The sequence below is a fragment of the Cydia splendana genome, chromosome 20 (assembly GCF_910591565.1).
Source record: "Cydia splendana chromosome 20, ilCydSple1.2, whole genome shotgun sequence".
Classification (NCBI taxonomy): domain Eukaryota; kingdom Metazoa; phylum Arthropoda; class Insecta; order Lepidoptera; family Tortricidae; genus Cydia; species Cydia splendana.
Window position 1 is genome coordinate 2,050,023 of NC_085979.1, and position 16,551 is coordinate 2,066,573.

The following is a 16,551-nucleotide window of genomic DNA, read 5'->3' on the forward strand; positions in this document are numbered from 1 at the left end:
AACACATACGGGTGCGAACACTGTGGCAAGCATTTCGGACACAAATATATTTTAAGGAACCACATACAAAACACACACTTGTCGACCGGACATAAACCATTTGCTTGTGATTTTTGTTGTTCTACGTTATGCACCGAATTTGTAAAAGAACACGAGAAGAGCGAACACGGGGTTACAAATTTGATGTGTGCTGAATGTGAGTATACAACAAGTTCCAAGAAAAATTTGGAGACTCATTTAATGAGTCACTCTTTGGAGAATAATTTCAATTGTAGTCACTGTAGTTACACAAGTTCGTGTAAAAGTGATTTACACAAACACCAAACAACACACATCGATGGAATACCTCGCGACTGTCATTTCAAATGCAGTGTTGAATCAAACCTGCGACGTCACCAGAAGACGCACAACCGGAGGCACCAGAGAATACTGACTAGAAAACAGCCTTATAAATGTAGTCATTGCGACTACAAGTGCGGGGATAGTTCTAATTTAAGAAAACATGAAAGGACACATACTGGTGCGAAGCCTTTTCAGTGTAGCTACTGTGATTACAAATGCAATCAGAAGTCAAACTTACAACGACACCTGATGATACATACTGGGGTGAAGCCATTTCAGTGTAGCCACTGTTATTACAAATGCACTCGTAAATCAACCTTACAATTACACCAAAGGATACACACTGGAGAAAAGCCTTACAAATGTAGTCAATGCGACTACAAGTGCAGTGAAAGTTCAGCCATACGAAGACATAAAAGGACACATACTGGCGAGAAGCCTTTTCAGTGTAGCCACTGTGCTTACAAATGCAGTAAGAAATCATATTTAAAAATACACCAGATGTCACATACTGGAGAGAAGCCTTTTCAGTGTAGCCACTGTGACTATAAATGCAGTCAGAAATCACATTTAAAAATACACGATAGGACACACACTGGAGAACAGCCTTACAAATGCAGACATTGTGACTACAAGTGCAGTCACAGTTCAAGCTTACGACACCACGAAATGTCACATACTGGCGAGAAGCCTTTTCAGTGTAGCCACTGTGACTATAAATGCAGTAAGAAATCATATTTAAAAATACACGAGAGGACACACACTGGAGAACAGCCTTACAAATGCAGACATTGTGACTACAAGTGCAGTCAGAGTTCAAACTTACGATACCACGAAAAGACACATACTGGCGAGAAGCCTTTTCAGTGTAGCCACTGTGATTATAAATGCAGTCAGAAATCACATTTAAAAATACACCAGATGTCACATACTGGAGAGAAGCCTTTTCAGTGTAGCCACTGTGACTATAAATGCAGTCAGAAATCACATTTAAAAATACACGATAGGACACACACTGGAGAACAGCCTTACAAATGCAGACATTGTGACTACAAGTGCAGTCACAGTTCAAGCTTACGACACCACGAAATGTCACATACTGGCGAGAAGCCTTTTCAGTGTAGCCACTGTAATTATAAATGCAGTCTGAAATCACGTTTAAAAAATCACCAGAGGACTCATACTGGAGAAAAGCCTTTCAAATGTAAGTCTAAGTAGTCATTGTGATAAATCAACCCAACGATGTCACCAGAAGACGCATACTGGGCCGAAGCTTAAAAACGTAGCAACAGCGACTACAAGAGCGGCCTGCAGTACAACAGCACCTGCGAGGACGCCGGATGATACACGCGGGAGAGAAGCCTTATAGGGAACGGTCGGGTTATAGGGTATGCCACATTTTGACCTAAATTAGTTTATTTTTAATTTGTTTGAGTTAAGTTTTAAGTTAGGTCCCCCCTGAAAATCAGCGCTATGCCGTGGGAATACTGTTTAGTGTAATTTTGGTGTAATAGTTTTATTATAGTATTTATCGAAAGTTATACAAATTGTGTTAAAGGAATGTATAATGTATTTCTTTCTTTCTTAAATCGGAAAGTTAAACCTGACATCACTGCTTTTACATCAGTCAATTTAAACATGTTTTAGAAAAAATATATACCTAAAAATTAAAGTGGTGAAGTATGGTAGTTACATTCGCAAGGTAGAGTAGTGAGTGAGCGCTGCGAGCGAAGTGGTGAGACATGTGGCTTCCGAGCCGGAGGTCGTGGGCTCAAACTACAGACACCACCGCGACTTCCTCGGGACTTATGTACATATGAGAATTAGAATTATTTTATTCGTAAGCACAAACAAACGAGACATTACATAATATAAAAGAAAACACAGAATAAGATTAAAGAGCCAGGAAATGGCCTCATCGCAGCATGTTGCTGGTGGCTTCCAGCGCTGATCTTCCGATGAGACTATCAAGTGAGAGACCACGGAAGGTAACAGACAAGAAGAAATAAGTTTTTGGCAAAAATTTCATTTTTGGTACAAGCTTTTATCGCTGACTGTACTTTTCTTACGACAGACAACTAATACTCATCGAGACAATTCTAAAAACCCCTAACACAATTAGGTTGCGTTGTTTCATCACAGAGTTCCTATGGCCACCTCCTGTCTCCATCATCAGATCAGTTCGACAGTACCATATTATTGTATTGTCATCAGAACTACATACAGCTGCCAATTTTCATGACGCTACGATCCTTGGAAGATGGTTAAATTAGTTACCTTAGATTCCATTACATAGTTACATACAGGTCGACCTTATAAAAGCTTGTTAAAAAGACATAAAATAACATACAGTTAAATAAGAAAAAGTTGCACAGCAAGAAGATACAACATAACAACTAAATTAAAGTATCGTTTGATATTTACCAGTTACCAGGAGATCCGTAGACGAACTAAAGTCACCGACGTAGCCCACCGGATTAGCAAGCTGAAGTGGCAATGGGCAGGCCACATTGCACGCAGAGAAGATGGCCGATGGGGTCGAAAAGTGCTCGAGTGGAGACCACGGACTAGCAGGCGCAGCGTAGGACATCCACCCACAAGATGGACAGACGATCTTGTTAAGGTCGCCGGAGAACGCTGGATGCGGGTCGCTTCCAACCGGTACGTGTGGAGGTCCATGGGGGAGGCCTATGTTCAGCAGTGGACGTCTTATGGCTGAGACGATGATGATGATTACAAATTTCGATGGTCACAGCTGCTTGAGGCTGCTTTGTTGTTAGAAAATATAAGGAGTGACTTTGTATTCCACTATAATTAGTATAATTACTAAAATTAATTGATGTGTACTCGTATCCTCCAATAAAAATAATTATTCTATTTTACTATTTATTACTTATTTATTTTGAAATACCTATCCAATGATATCCCACATCATAAGGATAAAGCGAAAAAAAAACGATCCCCACTTTATATCTAGGGAGGTTTACGTGTAGGCGATATTTTTTTTAGTTTACTATTTTACCACTAAGTATGTCGGCATGACTGATTTATATGTCAATGCCTAATTGCAGCTTTCTGGCACTAACGATCATGGAGCAAAGCCGCGGACGGACAGACGGGCATGGCGAAACTATTAGGGTGCCTAATAGTTGACTACGGAACCCTCAGGATCACTCGTGTCTGTCTGTCCCTCTGTTTCAGCCACAGTGCTACGAAACTACAGACTTAGTTGAAAATCTGTGCGTTAAGTAGGTCTGAGAATATACATTTTTACATCCCCCCACCTCTTCTCCGAAACTACTACTTAATCCTAAAATTAAAAAATTAAAACTCACGACATTAGTTCTTTACATATAAACAACAGAAAAGCCCGTACACGCGAGTCCGACTTACACCTTTGTTGCCCTGATATGTCCACTCAATATCCTGGTGAAGGCTGGGAACACACCGCGGGCTCGCAGCAGCGCACCTGCTCGCCGCGTGTACTGGCCCGCGCTGACTTGAAGTATTTAATATTGACGGCGCCTCCACTCTCCCCCACGTTAGCAGATATGCGGCTCTGCATTGTTTAAGTAAAGATAAGGGAAAGGTAGTCAGCTTCAATAGTAGCGGATGGAACAACGCGTCTAAACTAAAGTATCTGCCACCAGGAATACTTTTCCAAATAGAGATAAATCTCTACAGTTCGTGTCAAAAAGCCTCTGTTAGGCACAGTCTTATTGTTCTACGTATGTATTTTTGTGAAGCTATAGACGTGAGAGCTTTTGCTTGTGACGATGCTGACTGTACAATACGGCACACGTGTAGGCGCTCTTACACTTCCAGAACATGTAGACACACAATACTTACCGCTGCGCTACACCGACTCGGCGCCTCGAGAACGGCCGGTACGTGAACCCCCACTGAGTAAGTAATAATAATTTAGTAATAAAATAAAGGACTCTCACGTCTAGTATTAACGTCTAGCTGGTCAGGATGGTAGTTACAGTGGCGCCTACCGCCAACCTCTTGAATAGTTCGTTAGTCTATTTGCTTCTCTGTCGCTCTTGTATCATTTAAACGATAGAGGCAAAAAGACAATAGAACAAACGAAGTGGTTCGCGGTCATAGCCCTGGCACAGTGAAATAAGTAATTGTAAGTATAGACTGTGGCCCTGGTGACGGGATTATTACATTTACCCTTTTTCAGGACACTCTGTTGAGAAAGCTATATGTTGTGTCTCTGTCCTTCTTAACATCAACATAGCGAAAAGTGTTTGGCGAAAGGATAGATATAATAAACCCTTGTCTCCCTCGCGATGTCCCGGCATTTTACCACAGCTCATGGGAGCCTGAGGTCCGCTTGGCAACTAATCCCAAGAATTGACGTAGGCACTTGTTTTCACGAAAGCGATTGCCATTATTGTTGAGAGAATGATATACTAAAATTTATTAAATAAATAGCCGCCAGTAGTAGAGTCACGGCCGCGCACACATCGCCCCGGCCACTTCTCTACTCCTAATCCGCGCGCCGCGAGTAGGTAGAGTCGGGTTAAACTAACTCTACCGTGTTTAATAACACAGAACTAGTGTGCAAGTGTTATTAAAAACGTCTTAATTACATAGGAGTTTGACGTTTATGATAACGCTCCCACGTCCTGTGCTCTATCAAAAACGGTGCAGAGTTAGCTTAGCCTGACTATGTTTCTCCTGCGAAGTAAGTTCCCTCAACCTATGACACACACTACAGGAATGAAAAATAAAACAATAAAAATGTACATCACCAACATTTTATTTCATGTAGTATTGATTCGTTTAAAAATGAATGGTGCAGTCATGTAGTGTTAGAAATTCAAAACAACTAATTGGTCTTTTTCGCCCAAGTAAGCAATATATATATATATGTATAGAGTGTTTATTTCAGGATCCGATTATAGTTTTTCGCATATCTTAAGAAGTTGTATAAGGCTGCGTTTCCACCAGAGATGTCCGAGGAAGCGTAGCGAGGGATATGTTTATTAAGAACCAATAGAATCACAACACGCTGAGCGAGGAAAACAAATGAAGTGATTCTGTTGATTCTTAAAAACACACCCTCTGCGTAGCGCACATCTCTGGTGAAAACGCAACCTTAAGAAGCCTCTCGCCGCGACACACGGCACTCGCTCGTCCTGCGCGACACACGCCGGCACGACACCGGGAACACATCGTGCACGCGCGTGCAAGGGAACCACGACACACACATCACACAGCCCACACCCGACACATGCTCCACCGGTAACTAGCGGATCATGTTTCCCGTCACTAGCGGAACTAGGGGTTTTTGCCAGGATGTTTCCTTCTAAGATGTCTTTGTAAAGCGTATTTTCATTCCGTCCTGTAGTTGTAGTGGATACAAATAAAAGGCTTTCAGTCAGTATGTATCATCAGGTGATTTTGTAAGTTTGATTTATTATTGCATTTGTAATTAAAGTGGCTACACCGAAATGGCTTCGCCCCAGTATGTATCATCAGGTGTTGTTGTAACTGTGACTTCAGACTGCATTTGTAATCACAGTGGCTACACTGAAATGGCTTCGCTCTAGTATGTATCTTCAGGTGTTGTTGTAAGTCTGACTTCCGACTGCATTTGTAGTCACAGTGGGTACACTGAACTGGCTTCGCCCCAGTATGTATCCTCAAGTGTCTTTGTAAGTTTGACTTCCAACTGCATTTGTAATCACAGTGGCTACACTGAAATGGCTTCGCCCCAGTATGTATCCTCAGGTGTTTTTGTAAGTATGACTTTTGGGTGCATTTGTAATCACAGTGGCTACACTGAAAACGCTTCTCGTCAGTATGTGTTCGTTCGTGTCTGCGTAAGCTTGACCCATCACTGCACTTGTAGTTGCACAGACTACATGTGTACGGCTTCTCTCCGGTGTGTCTCCTTTGGTGAACTAGTAAGTGTCCTTTCTGATTGCTCTCGTAGTCGCAGATGCTACATTTAAATGGCTTCACCCCGGTATGTATCGTCAGGTGATTTTGTAAGCTTGATTTCTGACTGCATTTATAATCACAGTAGCAACACTGAAAATGCTTCTCGCCAGTATGTGTCCTTTCGTGATTTCGTAAGTCTGAACTTTTACTGTACTTGTAGTCGCAATGACTACATTTGTAAGCCTGTTTTCCAGTGAGTATTCTCTGGTGCCTGCGGTTGTGTGTCTTCTGGTGACGTCGCAGGTTTGATTCAACACTGCATTTGAAATCACAGTCGCTACACTTTAAAGGCTCTCCAGCCATGTGTATTGTTTGGTGTATGTGTAAATCACTTTTACACGAACTTGTCGTGTAAATACAGTGACTACAATTGAAATTATTCTCCAAAGAGTGACTCTTTAAATGAGTCTTCAATTTTTTCTTGGAATTTGTTGTATACTCACATTCAGCACACATGAAATTTGTAACACCGTGTTCGCTCTTCTCGTGTTCTGTTACAAGCGATTCAGTTTGAAACGTAGAACTACAAAAATCACAAGCAAATGGTTTTCGTCCGGTCGACAAGTGTCGTGTGTTTTGTATGTGATTCCTTAAAATATATTTGTTTCTGAAATGCTTGCCACAGTGTCCGCAGCCGTATGGGTTGGTCCCACTGTGAACAGTCGCGTCGCCGCGGAGGCGCTGGAGCACCACGGAACAAGCCATCGCGAGCTGTTCCCTGGCGCGGGCGGCGCTGCCGTCCGAACACACTGGAACACAAATTAACAAAACAATCACTTACATTCAATGACTAACATACATATTGAATTTCGCCTGATTGACGCGCGTTAAGAGTGACAGGGACGACCATCAAGACAAATCAATTGAAGTAGTAGTAGATAACGAAAAAATATCATAAAAGTCAAAAATATTTATAAAATAACACTTCCGAGTTGTTTATGAAAATGTCTGCAGGGTTATCTTGGTCGTATATGTACCGACAGGGACCTTCTTGTCGATGTGGAGTTATTGGTGTTCCCATAATCTACAAACAAGCTAACGATCCATGTAAAAAATATGTATGTATACAGGTCATTTTAGATCATATTGTTATTGTTACATATTACTCAACTAGCGATCTGCCCCGGCTTCGCACCGGTTACACAAATCCTTAATAAATTATACACCTAAAATATTCTCAGCCTTGGCGAAAGCTGGCGTGACACCGCTCTGGACCGAGCCAGTGGCGTGCTCTTGTGTTGGAGGCCAAGACTCATTTTGGGTCATCGCGCCAACCAAGTACTTTGGTAAGTAAACCTTCCTCAAGAATCACTCTATTGATAGGTAGGTGATCTGTCTGAAATCTGTTCAGTAGTTTTCGAGTTTATAGCGAACATACATACACACGAACAGACAGACACGGTGGGGGGACTTTCTTATATAAGGTGAAGACATACTAATATTAACCATTAAGGTTTATGTATCTTTTCTCAGTCCAAATTGGAGATTTTACTAACAAAATTAAACTATATATAGCCATGAGAAAAAAGCGTTAAATAAAGAATACGAATTTAAAAATTATTAACTGTGCATGTCTTTAAAAAGTCCTCGAAATAGATCATAAGAACTTAAGTTGTATGTGAGTAAATAATTGAAACAACATTGCATTGTATTCCGAATGTCAGTTCAATCACACGTAGTAGTTGGTCAAACATCACCATATAATTTTAAACAGTCGTCAGTTTACAATCTCGCTGGTAAAATTAGAAACTGATGGTAGGAAGATTACAAACTAACCTAACTTACGTAAGATTGTAAAATATTAAGGGGTGCACAATCTTACCATATTAATAATAAATAGCTCAGCTTCTTGGGCTGCAGGTGCAAAACTATTATTATTTTTAAAAACATAATAAACTGACCCTGTAGTGGGAACACTTTAGGGTGGTGCCACTCCTCGGGGCCCAGCACGAGCTCGTCCTTGACCACATGATCAACATACAGTTCGGCCTGCGCGGCCGCCGCGCTCACTCTGTGCCCGGCACTGTCCTCACACTCCCGCTCCTCCTTCACACACTGCTCTCCGGGCTCCATCTTCACACACACCTCTCCAGGCTCCATCTACACACACACTGTCTCTAGTGACATGTTGTGTGCCCACAAGCTAGTACCAGTGAGAACCTGCAATGCAAAATCATGTGATGATTTGTGGAGCCTCACAGCAATCACAGTAGATCAAGAAGCATTGTGTTATTTAATTTCCAACAGAATAAGGTACATGTGTTTGTTTGTCTGTCATTTTCATTTGTCTACTCTCAATTGCTCAAAGGTTGACTGGAAGAGATCCCTTATAGGGATAAGTTCGCCTTTGTACATTGTATACTTTCTTTTAATTGTATCTTAACCTGTTTTATACATACATAAGGTACATTTCATTAAGAAAAAAAAACACCTAAACTAAATAACTGTCACTACATCTCCTATGTATACACAGAGTAGTTTGGTGTGAGGTAAATAAGATAGTAACAGAAATATAAGTTGGATAGCGTTAGACGCAATTGTGTTAACAAGTATAACTACCTACATGTGACAGTAGCTACAATATAGTAACTATAACATACGTAAGTAATGAATAATGAAAATACCTTTCTCGTTACAGCTTCGAACAGTCAACGAAAGCTGGAGCATATCTATTTACGGGGCGAAAACTACAAAATACGTATCGTAGACAACTCGCGCTGGTACAACTAATTTACAGCAAAATTAAAATTAACACAGTATAACATAACCTCTAAAATTTGACAATTGACATTCAGTCCGAGAGATCCCAAATTCGTAGAGCCATACCACACTACCGTACCGTACCGCAACCTTGGTGTGCCGCATATCGAGATATCTCTTTCTCGCTCTCACTTACCTGTGACCTTGGTGCGGTGCGGTAGTGTATTACGGCGGACCACCGATACGATCGAACAGGGCCTCGGACCGGACTAAAGTTGCCCGTTTGTTACAGCTTTAGACTTACTACTATTTACATCGCAAGTGAAGAACCTGGGGCTAACAATTGACAGTGGGCTCACATGGGAACCACAGGTGTCCGACGTTAGTCGTAGAGTAATTAGGGCGAGCGAAGCGAGCCCTATCACTATTCGACAAACTATGCATTCTTGTGGTACACTTTACGGAAAAACTATCGCACTGATAGGTTTGAAATTTAACATAGTAATTTAAATTCATGTCTAGATGTGTTATCAAACATAAAAATATCATTTTATAAACCTAAAAAAAAATAATAAAGGAATAACACTTTGTATTACTACTAGCGCCATCTGTTAGAAAAATTATGAATTAAAATTCGTGCTAATGTACTATGTGCTAACAACGATGAATACAAAAAAGGGTTAAAATTTTGGATTCTGACCCATCTCGCTTCGCTCGGTTTGATTTCAAATTTAGCAATTAAGTTGGAACTGCCAAAATTATAAATAAAGATAAGCATATTAGTCCGCCTGTATCGGTCCTAAATCATTGAAGTTTGTATTAACTAACTTCAGTGACTTAGGGCCGATACAGACGGACTACAACCCGACTGCAACTTGTATGGGAACTGCACACCGACTGCACGCCAATTGCAACGTCGGCGTGCATTCAAAAAATGACCCATAACCCTGGCAGTACCTAGTGGAACTCAGGTTTGGTGCAACATAGGCACACGCTGTTTTAGTAATTCGCCACGTCTTGATGAGCACTTCGGAAAGCAGTACGATAGAGCTGATGCTGAACCCTGGCTGTACCTAGCGGAACTCAGGTTTGGTGCAAAATAGACACACGCTGTTTTGGACATCCGACTCGTCATGATAATCACTTGGTAGAGTAGTACCCAAGACAGCCCATGCTGATTGCTGAACTCTGGCAGTACCTAGTGGAGCTCGGGTTTTATACAATATAGGCATACGTAAATTATACGTAAGTTTATGTGCGGAGCAGCATGATTACCGCCAGTAGGTGTCCAGACGGGATAGTTTTACGCTCAATTGTGTGGTGTGGACGCATAAATAAATTCAAGGACATTGGCTCGCTGACCCAACATTATGTAGGAAAGCCAGTTGGCTCCTTTCATTTCATTTCATTTCATTTCATTTATTCCTTGCTTAGTGTGTGTACAAAAGGTCTTATGTGTAAATCATTACATGTCTCAACACAACCCTGTGAGGGTATTGCAATACACTTAAGAGCTAAGAACTAAAGTACCAATACATAATAACATTTAATATACAAATCTAATTAGTTAGACATTATAATTACAATTTAAATTAATTTAAAAATATGATAATAATATAATTTCCATTGATTTATGATAATTTTATATAAGATATATTGCTATTAAAGAGAGGTGACAATATCTATGACCATTTTCAATATCTTGACTCATCATTTTGTAGATATTCCGCGACGGTATAATAGTTTTTTTCCACAAGAAATTGCTTTAATATACGTATAAATTTGTTATAATCAGATTCAGTTTTTATGTGATTCGGTAATTTGTTAAAAATCCTTATTGACGTGGGATAAGGTCCATTTTTATGTATCGCTAAATTAGATGATATTTGTATTAGATTACTTTTGGAACGAGATTCAAAACGACGAGGTACATCTCCGATTTTAGTGAACATTTCTGGGTGATTTTTAACGAATTTGCATGATTCTAAAATGTAGATACAAGGTAAGGTTAGGATGCCAAGGTTTTTAAAATAAGGTTTGCAGCTTTCTGGGTGTTTAGTGTTTGAAAGAATACGGATAGATTTTTTTTGTAAGATGAATAATTCTGGTGCGTCAGTGCTATTGCCCCATAAGATCACGCCATAGCTAAGCCACGCGTGCGCGAAGGCGTAGTATGCCGATAGGGTGGTCTGTAGGTCGGTGGTCCTTTTTAGTTGCCCTAGTGCATAATTCAATTGGCTGTATTTTGTTTTTATTTTTTGTACGTGATCTTTCCAATTTATATGGGTGTCGATAGTGATGCCGAGAAGTGGGAACGTGGGGACGCATTCTAGTTCAATGCCGTTGAAGGAAAAATTCATATCTAATTCGGTTTTTTGACGGGGCCTAAATTGTATTATTTTTGTCTTGGTAAAATTTATTTCTAAATTGTGATCGTTCATCCACCCTACAATATTTGTAACTAGTTGATGTATTCTGTCATTCAGGTTGAAACTATTTTTACATGATAGTAGTAGGGAGAAATCGTCTGCAAACATGACACAAGTTTCGGAAAAAGATCTAGGGAGGTCATTTATGTAAATAATAAAAAGCACGCACCCCATAACGCTTCCCTGGGGGATTGAGTCTAACACGGGCTGGACATCAGATCTAGCGATGCTAATTTATCTCGAGGTTTCGTTCGTATACTCAATATCAACGCATTGCTTTCTATTATTTAAATAAGATTGGATCCATTTGTGTGTTATTCCGCGTACTCCGATACCGTATAATTTGTCAAGGAGTATGTTAAACTTGACTTTTTCATAAGCTTTTGTCATGTCAAACAGTAGTCCAATTGCATATTCTTTTCTGTCTAAAATATTTAAAATGTCGTTAATGTATTTGTAGGCTGCTAAGGTAGTTGACCGAAAGTACAAAAAGTACTGGGCGATCGTGTAGGATGTAATAAGCGCTTATGAAATTGTATATTTTGTCGCCTGGACACGTTTTTAACGGACAAGGTAAAAGCGGTAACAGACAGACGTACCGGACAGCGACCGAGGTCCAATTAGTAGGTATATTTCTTTCTTGCTCTCACTTATAGCTGCGTCCTTAACGGATTTATTACGTACTCACTCGATCGAACATGGAACCAGCCTCGGACTGGATCAAAGTCGCGGTCCGGTACGTTTAGGTAGAAAAACTCCGCGAGCCCTTACAAAGCTCTGCTTTTTGCTAGTTAATACGTTAAGAGCACTCTATCGCCATAAACATTTTCTTCCGGTCAGCACAAAAACTCTCCTTGTCCAAGCTCTTGTTCTGCCTGTCCTTGATTATGCTGATGTTTGTTACACTAATCTCACTCAAGATTCTTTAAATAAATTTGACCGGCTACTTAATAGCTGCATTCGGTTCGTGTTTGGACTTCGTAAGTATGACCATATCTCTGCTTTTCGTAGAAAACTTAATTGGCTCCCTATACGAGATCGTAGGTCCCTTCGTATTCTGTGTACTCTCTACTCAATCTTGTTTGATCCGTCCGCCCCAGAGTATCTCCGCTCGAAATTTAAATTTGTTACCCCACGTCCAGGCACAGATCTCCGCTCTTCCCGTAGCCTTAAGCTCATTGTCCCCCAACATCGAACGGGTTTCATGTCCAATTCTTTCACTGTCCAGGCTATCAGGCTTTGGAACGGTCTCCCACTCTCTATCAGACAAGCGCAGACCAAATTCACATTCAAGCGCATGCTGCGCAAACATTTCCTTGACAAACTTTCTTCTTCGTCAACTTAGTTATTCACACAAGGTATATAATTATGTATATTATGTATGTAAGTCTATTTGTATTAAGTATATGTGTAAGTTTATCAACATAGTTTATATTCATATGTGACGTCCCACGGTCAAAGGTACCTTATGGCGGGTATGGAGTTATGCATACCCCAGTAATCTACAATAAATAAGCTATCGATAACACAAAAGATCAACCTTCTAGGTTGCGTAGTTACAGAGATATGATTTTTTGAAAATAATGTTGTGAAATGAGCAACTTTACGATAGAGAAGTTTTAAGTTTAGCCGCCTAAAAAACTATGTTCCTGAAGTAAGTTACATAGTTGACTACAAATAATAATGCCTTATATATCTGAGATTAAAAAAATATTGCGACTTGTTCTGTAATGCAAATAGAAACTTTTGATATCGACTGATTTATGTGTATACTAACCAATCTCTTGAAAATAAAGTTTTATTTCATTTTCACGATTGATTGCAATGAGCTCTCAAGATTTAAATTTTATCTATTAGAAAACGACACTGACAGACAGTTTAAGCAAAAAACAATACCGATTTAGAGGTGAAAATGTATTTTCTGACATTTTCATATAAAATCACAAAATTGAATATTTTTACTTTTAATGTGACACACAATCAATTTTTCTGAGCACATATGAAAGAAATTCTGTCATTCAAATGAAATAAATCCTAAAACCCCAACTAAATACTATATTTAACCCCTTATGCCACTTTAAACTTACATAACAATAACAGTATTTGCTCCATACATTTACGAAAAGGTACCTTATGGAAATAAATCTAATAATACATCACTACAAAATATCAATCATATTATAGTTTATCTTTTATGAATAGAAAATATTAATTTACATTAAACTGCCCCCAATTTAATTAGTTCTTCGTCATAATAATCTTAAAAAAGACCAATAATTTGTATGTAATGAAAAGGTACCTTGTGGTCAAGTTACATGATGAGGCATGATGATGATGGAACAGTTAGGATAAACTAATAATATTTTGGGATAAGATGGTATAAATCGTCTATTTCTTATCAATAATATATTTCGGTTGCTATTGAAGATAAGCGGCATTGAGGTTCAATGACCTCAGATATTCCATAAGGTAATGCGTCGGGTATTGGCATTTTTCAGCAAACCAATGGCTGATTTACTGCATGCGACCAAACCAAATGAAGATTATTCTAGTTAAGAAAGACTTGACGAGAGTAACTTTGGTATAATAGCAGTCTACTTGGATTTGTGATGTCGGTCTATGTACGGTTATAATATTTGCGAGGCGCCCCAACCAGAACTGAAATTATCAAATTAGTTTTGCAGAATGCTAATACAGTTCTCTACCAAACTTCTTTTCCCGTATTGACTAGTTTTTTTGGGAATTTTCAATCTTTTTTCCATAAGGTACCTTTTCTACTAAACTCTGAGACGACATTACTAGGCTTATAACTAACTTATAACAAAAATAAAAACAGGTAAACAAACGTTACGCATTAAGGTTTCAGATCACACAATAAACAAAAATTGAGCATTTTTTCACCTCTTTACAAAACATTTAATATCTCCGAAACTAGAAACCCTCATAAGGTACCTTTTCCCGTGGAACGTCACATATAGAGTCTTGTTTACAAATTCATTTACTTTAAAGACACTGCACCTACTTAATCTTTCTGGTTTGACCCATTGGTTGACTGGTAGAGAATGCCTTAAGGCATTAAGTCCGCCATTTGTACCTTCATGTATTGTGCAATAAAGATTAAAATAAAAATAAATAAATATTTCTGAACGTATCCTTAGCTTTGCTATCTGTCAAACCAATGTTAAATGTCAGTGTCATGCCACTTTGTATGCGGATTGTGTCGTTTTTTAGTTTAGGGTTTCATATTTTCTTGCTAATAAATGTAATAAGGTGTATTCGGGTATTACCGAATGTCGGATAATTCCGAAATTCAGATGAAAATCACCCTTAATTCCATCATAATAAAAGTCTCTTTCGGAATTATCCGACAGTTTTCGACATTCGGAATTACCCGAGTAAACCTTAATGTATATTATTTAATTTAATTTTGTTGACACTTATTCTCTAATCCTAACTGACTCTAGCAAAGGCTCGGTCAGAGTGTACGAAAGGGGGGCGTATTATAACACCTATTTTTTATTGTGTAATCGTAGACAACATGCCAAAATAAGCATGTTTTGTAGGAATAACTTTTCTCTAAAGTCAAAAATGGCCGAGATATTTGACACGAAAATTGGGATATTTGACCCGAAAGTTGCTGTGTAATTACGTTTTTTGGGTTGTTGAAAAAAAAAATAACCTCGAAGACTAAGGCGGGAGCAAAGCTCCCGCCTTAGTCTTCTAACCTAACCATATCCAAGTCGGCTCTGTCCAGGAAGGTCTTGCTCGCTCGCTTCGCTCGCTCGCTGCCACTGGCTTCAAATATTAAAATATACATTATAAAAAGTCCAACAACTCAGCCATTTTTAATTTTAGAGAAAAGTTTTTCTAATAAAAGATGCTTATTTTGATGTGATTTACACATTACAATCATTTAAAATATATGTTATAATGACACCACTCTCGATGAAAATTTTACAAGTCCCAGCTCCCTTTAAAAACACCAATCTTTGGAGGCGTCTAACTCGGCCATTTTTAATTTTATAGAAAAGTTGTTCTAATAAAAGATGCTTATTTTCACGTGATCTACACATTACAATCATTTAAAAGTGGTGTCATAATGACACCACTTTGCAAAAAAAATTTCTAAGTCCCAGCCCCCCCTTTGCTACACCCCAAGGCGTACACACATCTCGGCAAAACGGAGATATATGCCGACATGATCAAAGAGAGCTTCAATATACATGTAAGTAAAAGTATGACAATCTAGTTATTGTAATATATCCAAGTTCACAAACCATAAATTGCGAAAACTTAAATATTTTTGTTCGAATAATTTAACTTGCAGCTGGTGGTGGGCAGCTCGGGCTCATACGGCATCTGCTCGGCGTGCGTGGGCCGCCTGCGAGACGCGAGCGACTTCAAGCTGCAAGTGCAGCGCAGCCAGGCGGAGCTGCAGGCGCGGCTGCAGTTAGAGAGTATCAAAGGTAGGGAAACACTGCCCATGAAACGAGTAGTGAATAGGGGATATTACTACAATGTTCTGCTGCCAGAGTGCAGCACTACCAACTCAGTAAATTCATAGACTAACTTATGCATACTGTGCCTTAAACTGTTTATTGACAAGTTTTCACAGACAATAAAATATGACATTGATGCATCAAGGCGGTTTGTTAACAAGGGCCTACCGGTAAACGTGAAAACTAAATTTATTTATCTGCCTCTTTATCGCTCGAATATGCAAGAGTGATAGAAAGATTAGATAACGAAATTTTGATATTCTTGTTTCGCGTGATTGACGTGACGTGTGATGTGTCAATCTTCAAGGGCACATGTCACTCCATTCCTCAACCAACACAATATGCTAAAAATGCAGCATCGAGGCAAACTCCATTTAGCTTGTCTTCTTTTTGGTGTCTTGAAGTTCAGTGCCCCACGATATCTTTACGATAAGTTGACGATCAATAGGATGTGTGAACGCCGGCAGTGTGCAATACACCTACTTCCACCTCGACATGCTACATCAGCGTTCTGTGGTAGTTTCCGATATGCAGCAGCAAAGATTTGGAATAATATTCCTCCGCCAATAAGGAACCTGCAAAATGTTAACACTTTTAGATGCAAACTCAAACAGTTTATGTAT

General features: G+C 39.4%; 1 protein-coding gene across 1 annotated transcript in view; it reads right to left on the reverse strand.

Moving 5' to 3' along the window:
- Positions 1–5,432: 5,432 nt before the first annotated feature.
- LOC134800731 (zinc finger protein OZF-like) overlaps positions 5,433–16,551 on the reverse strand; it is a 35,624-nt gene continuing 24,505 nt past the window's right edge. The window contains exon 2 of the mRNA XM_063773257.1: positions 5,433–7,049. Coding sequence (XP_063629327.1) covers positions 5,731–7,049 — 1,319 coding nt within the window. The 3' untranslated portion in view covers positions 5,433–5,730. The remainder of the gene's footprint in view (positions 7,050–16,551) is intronic.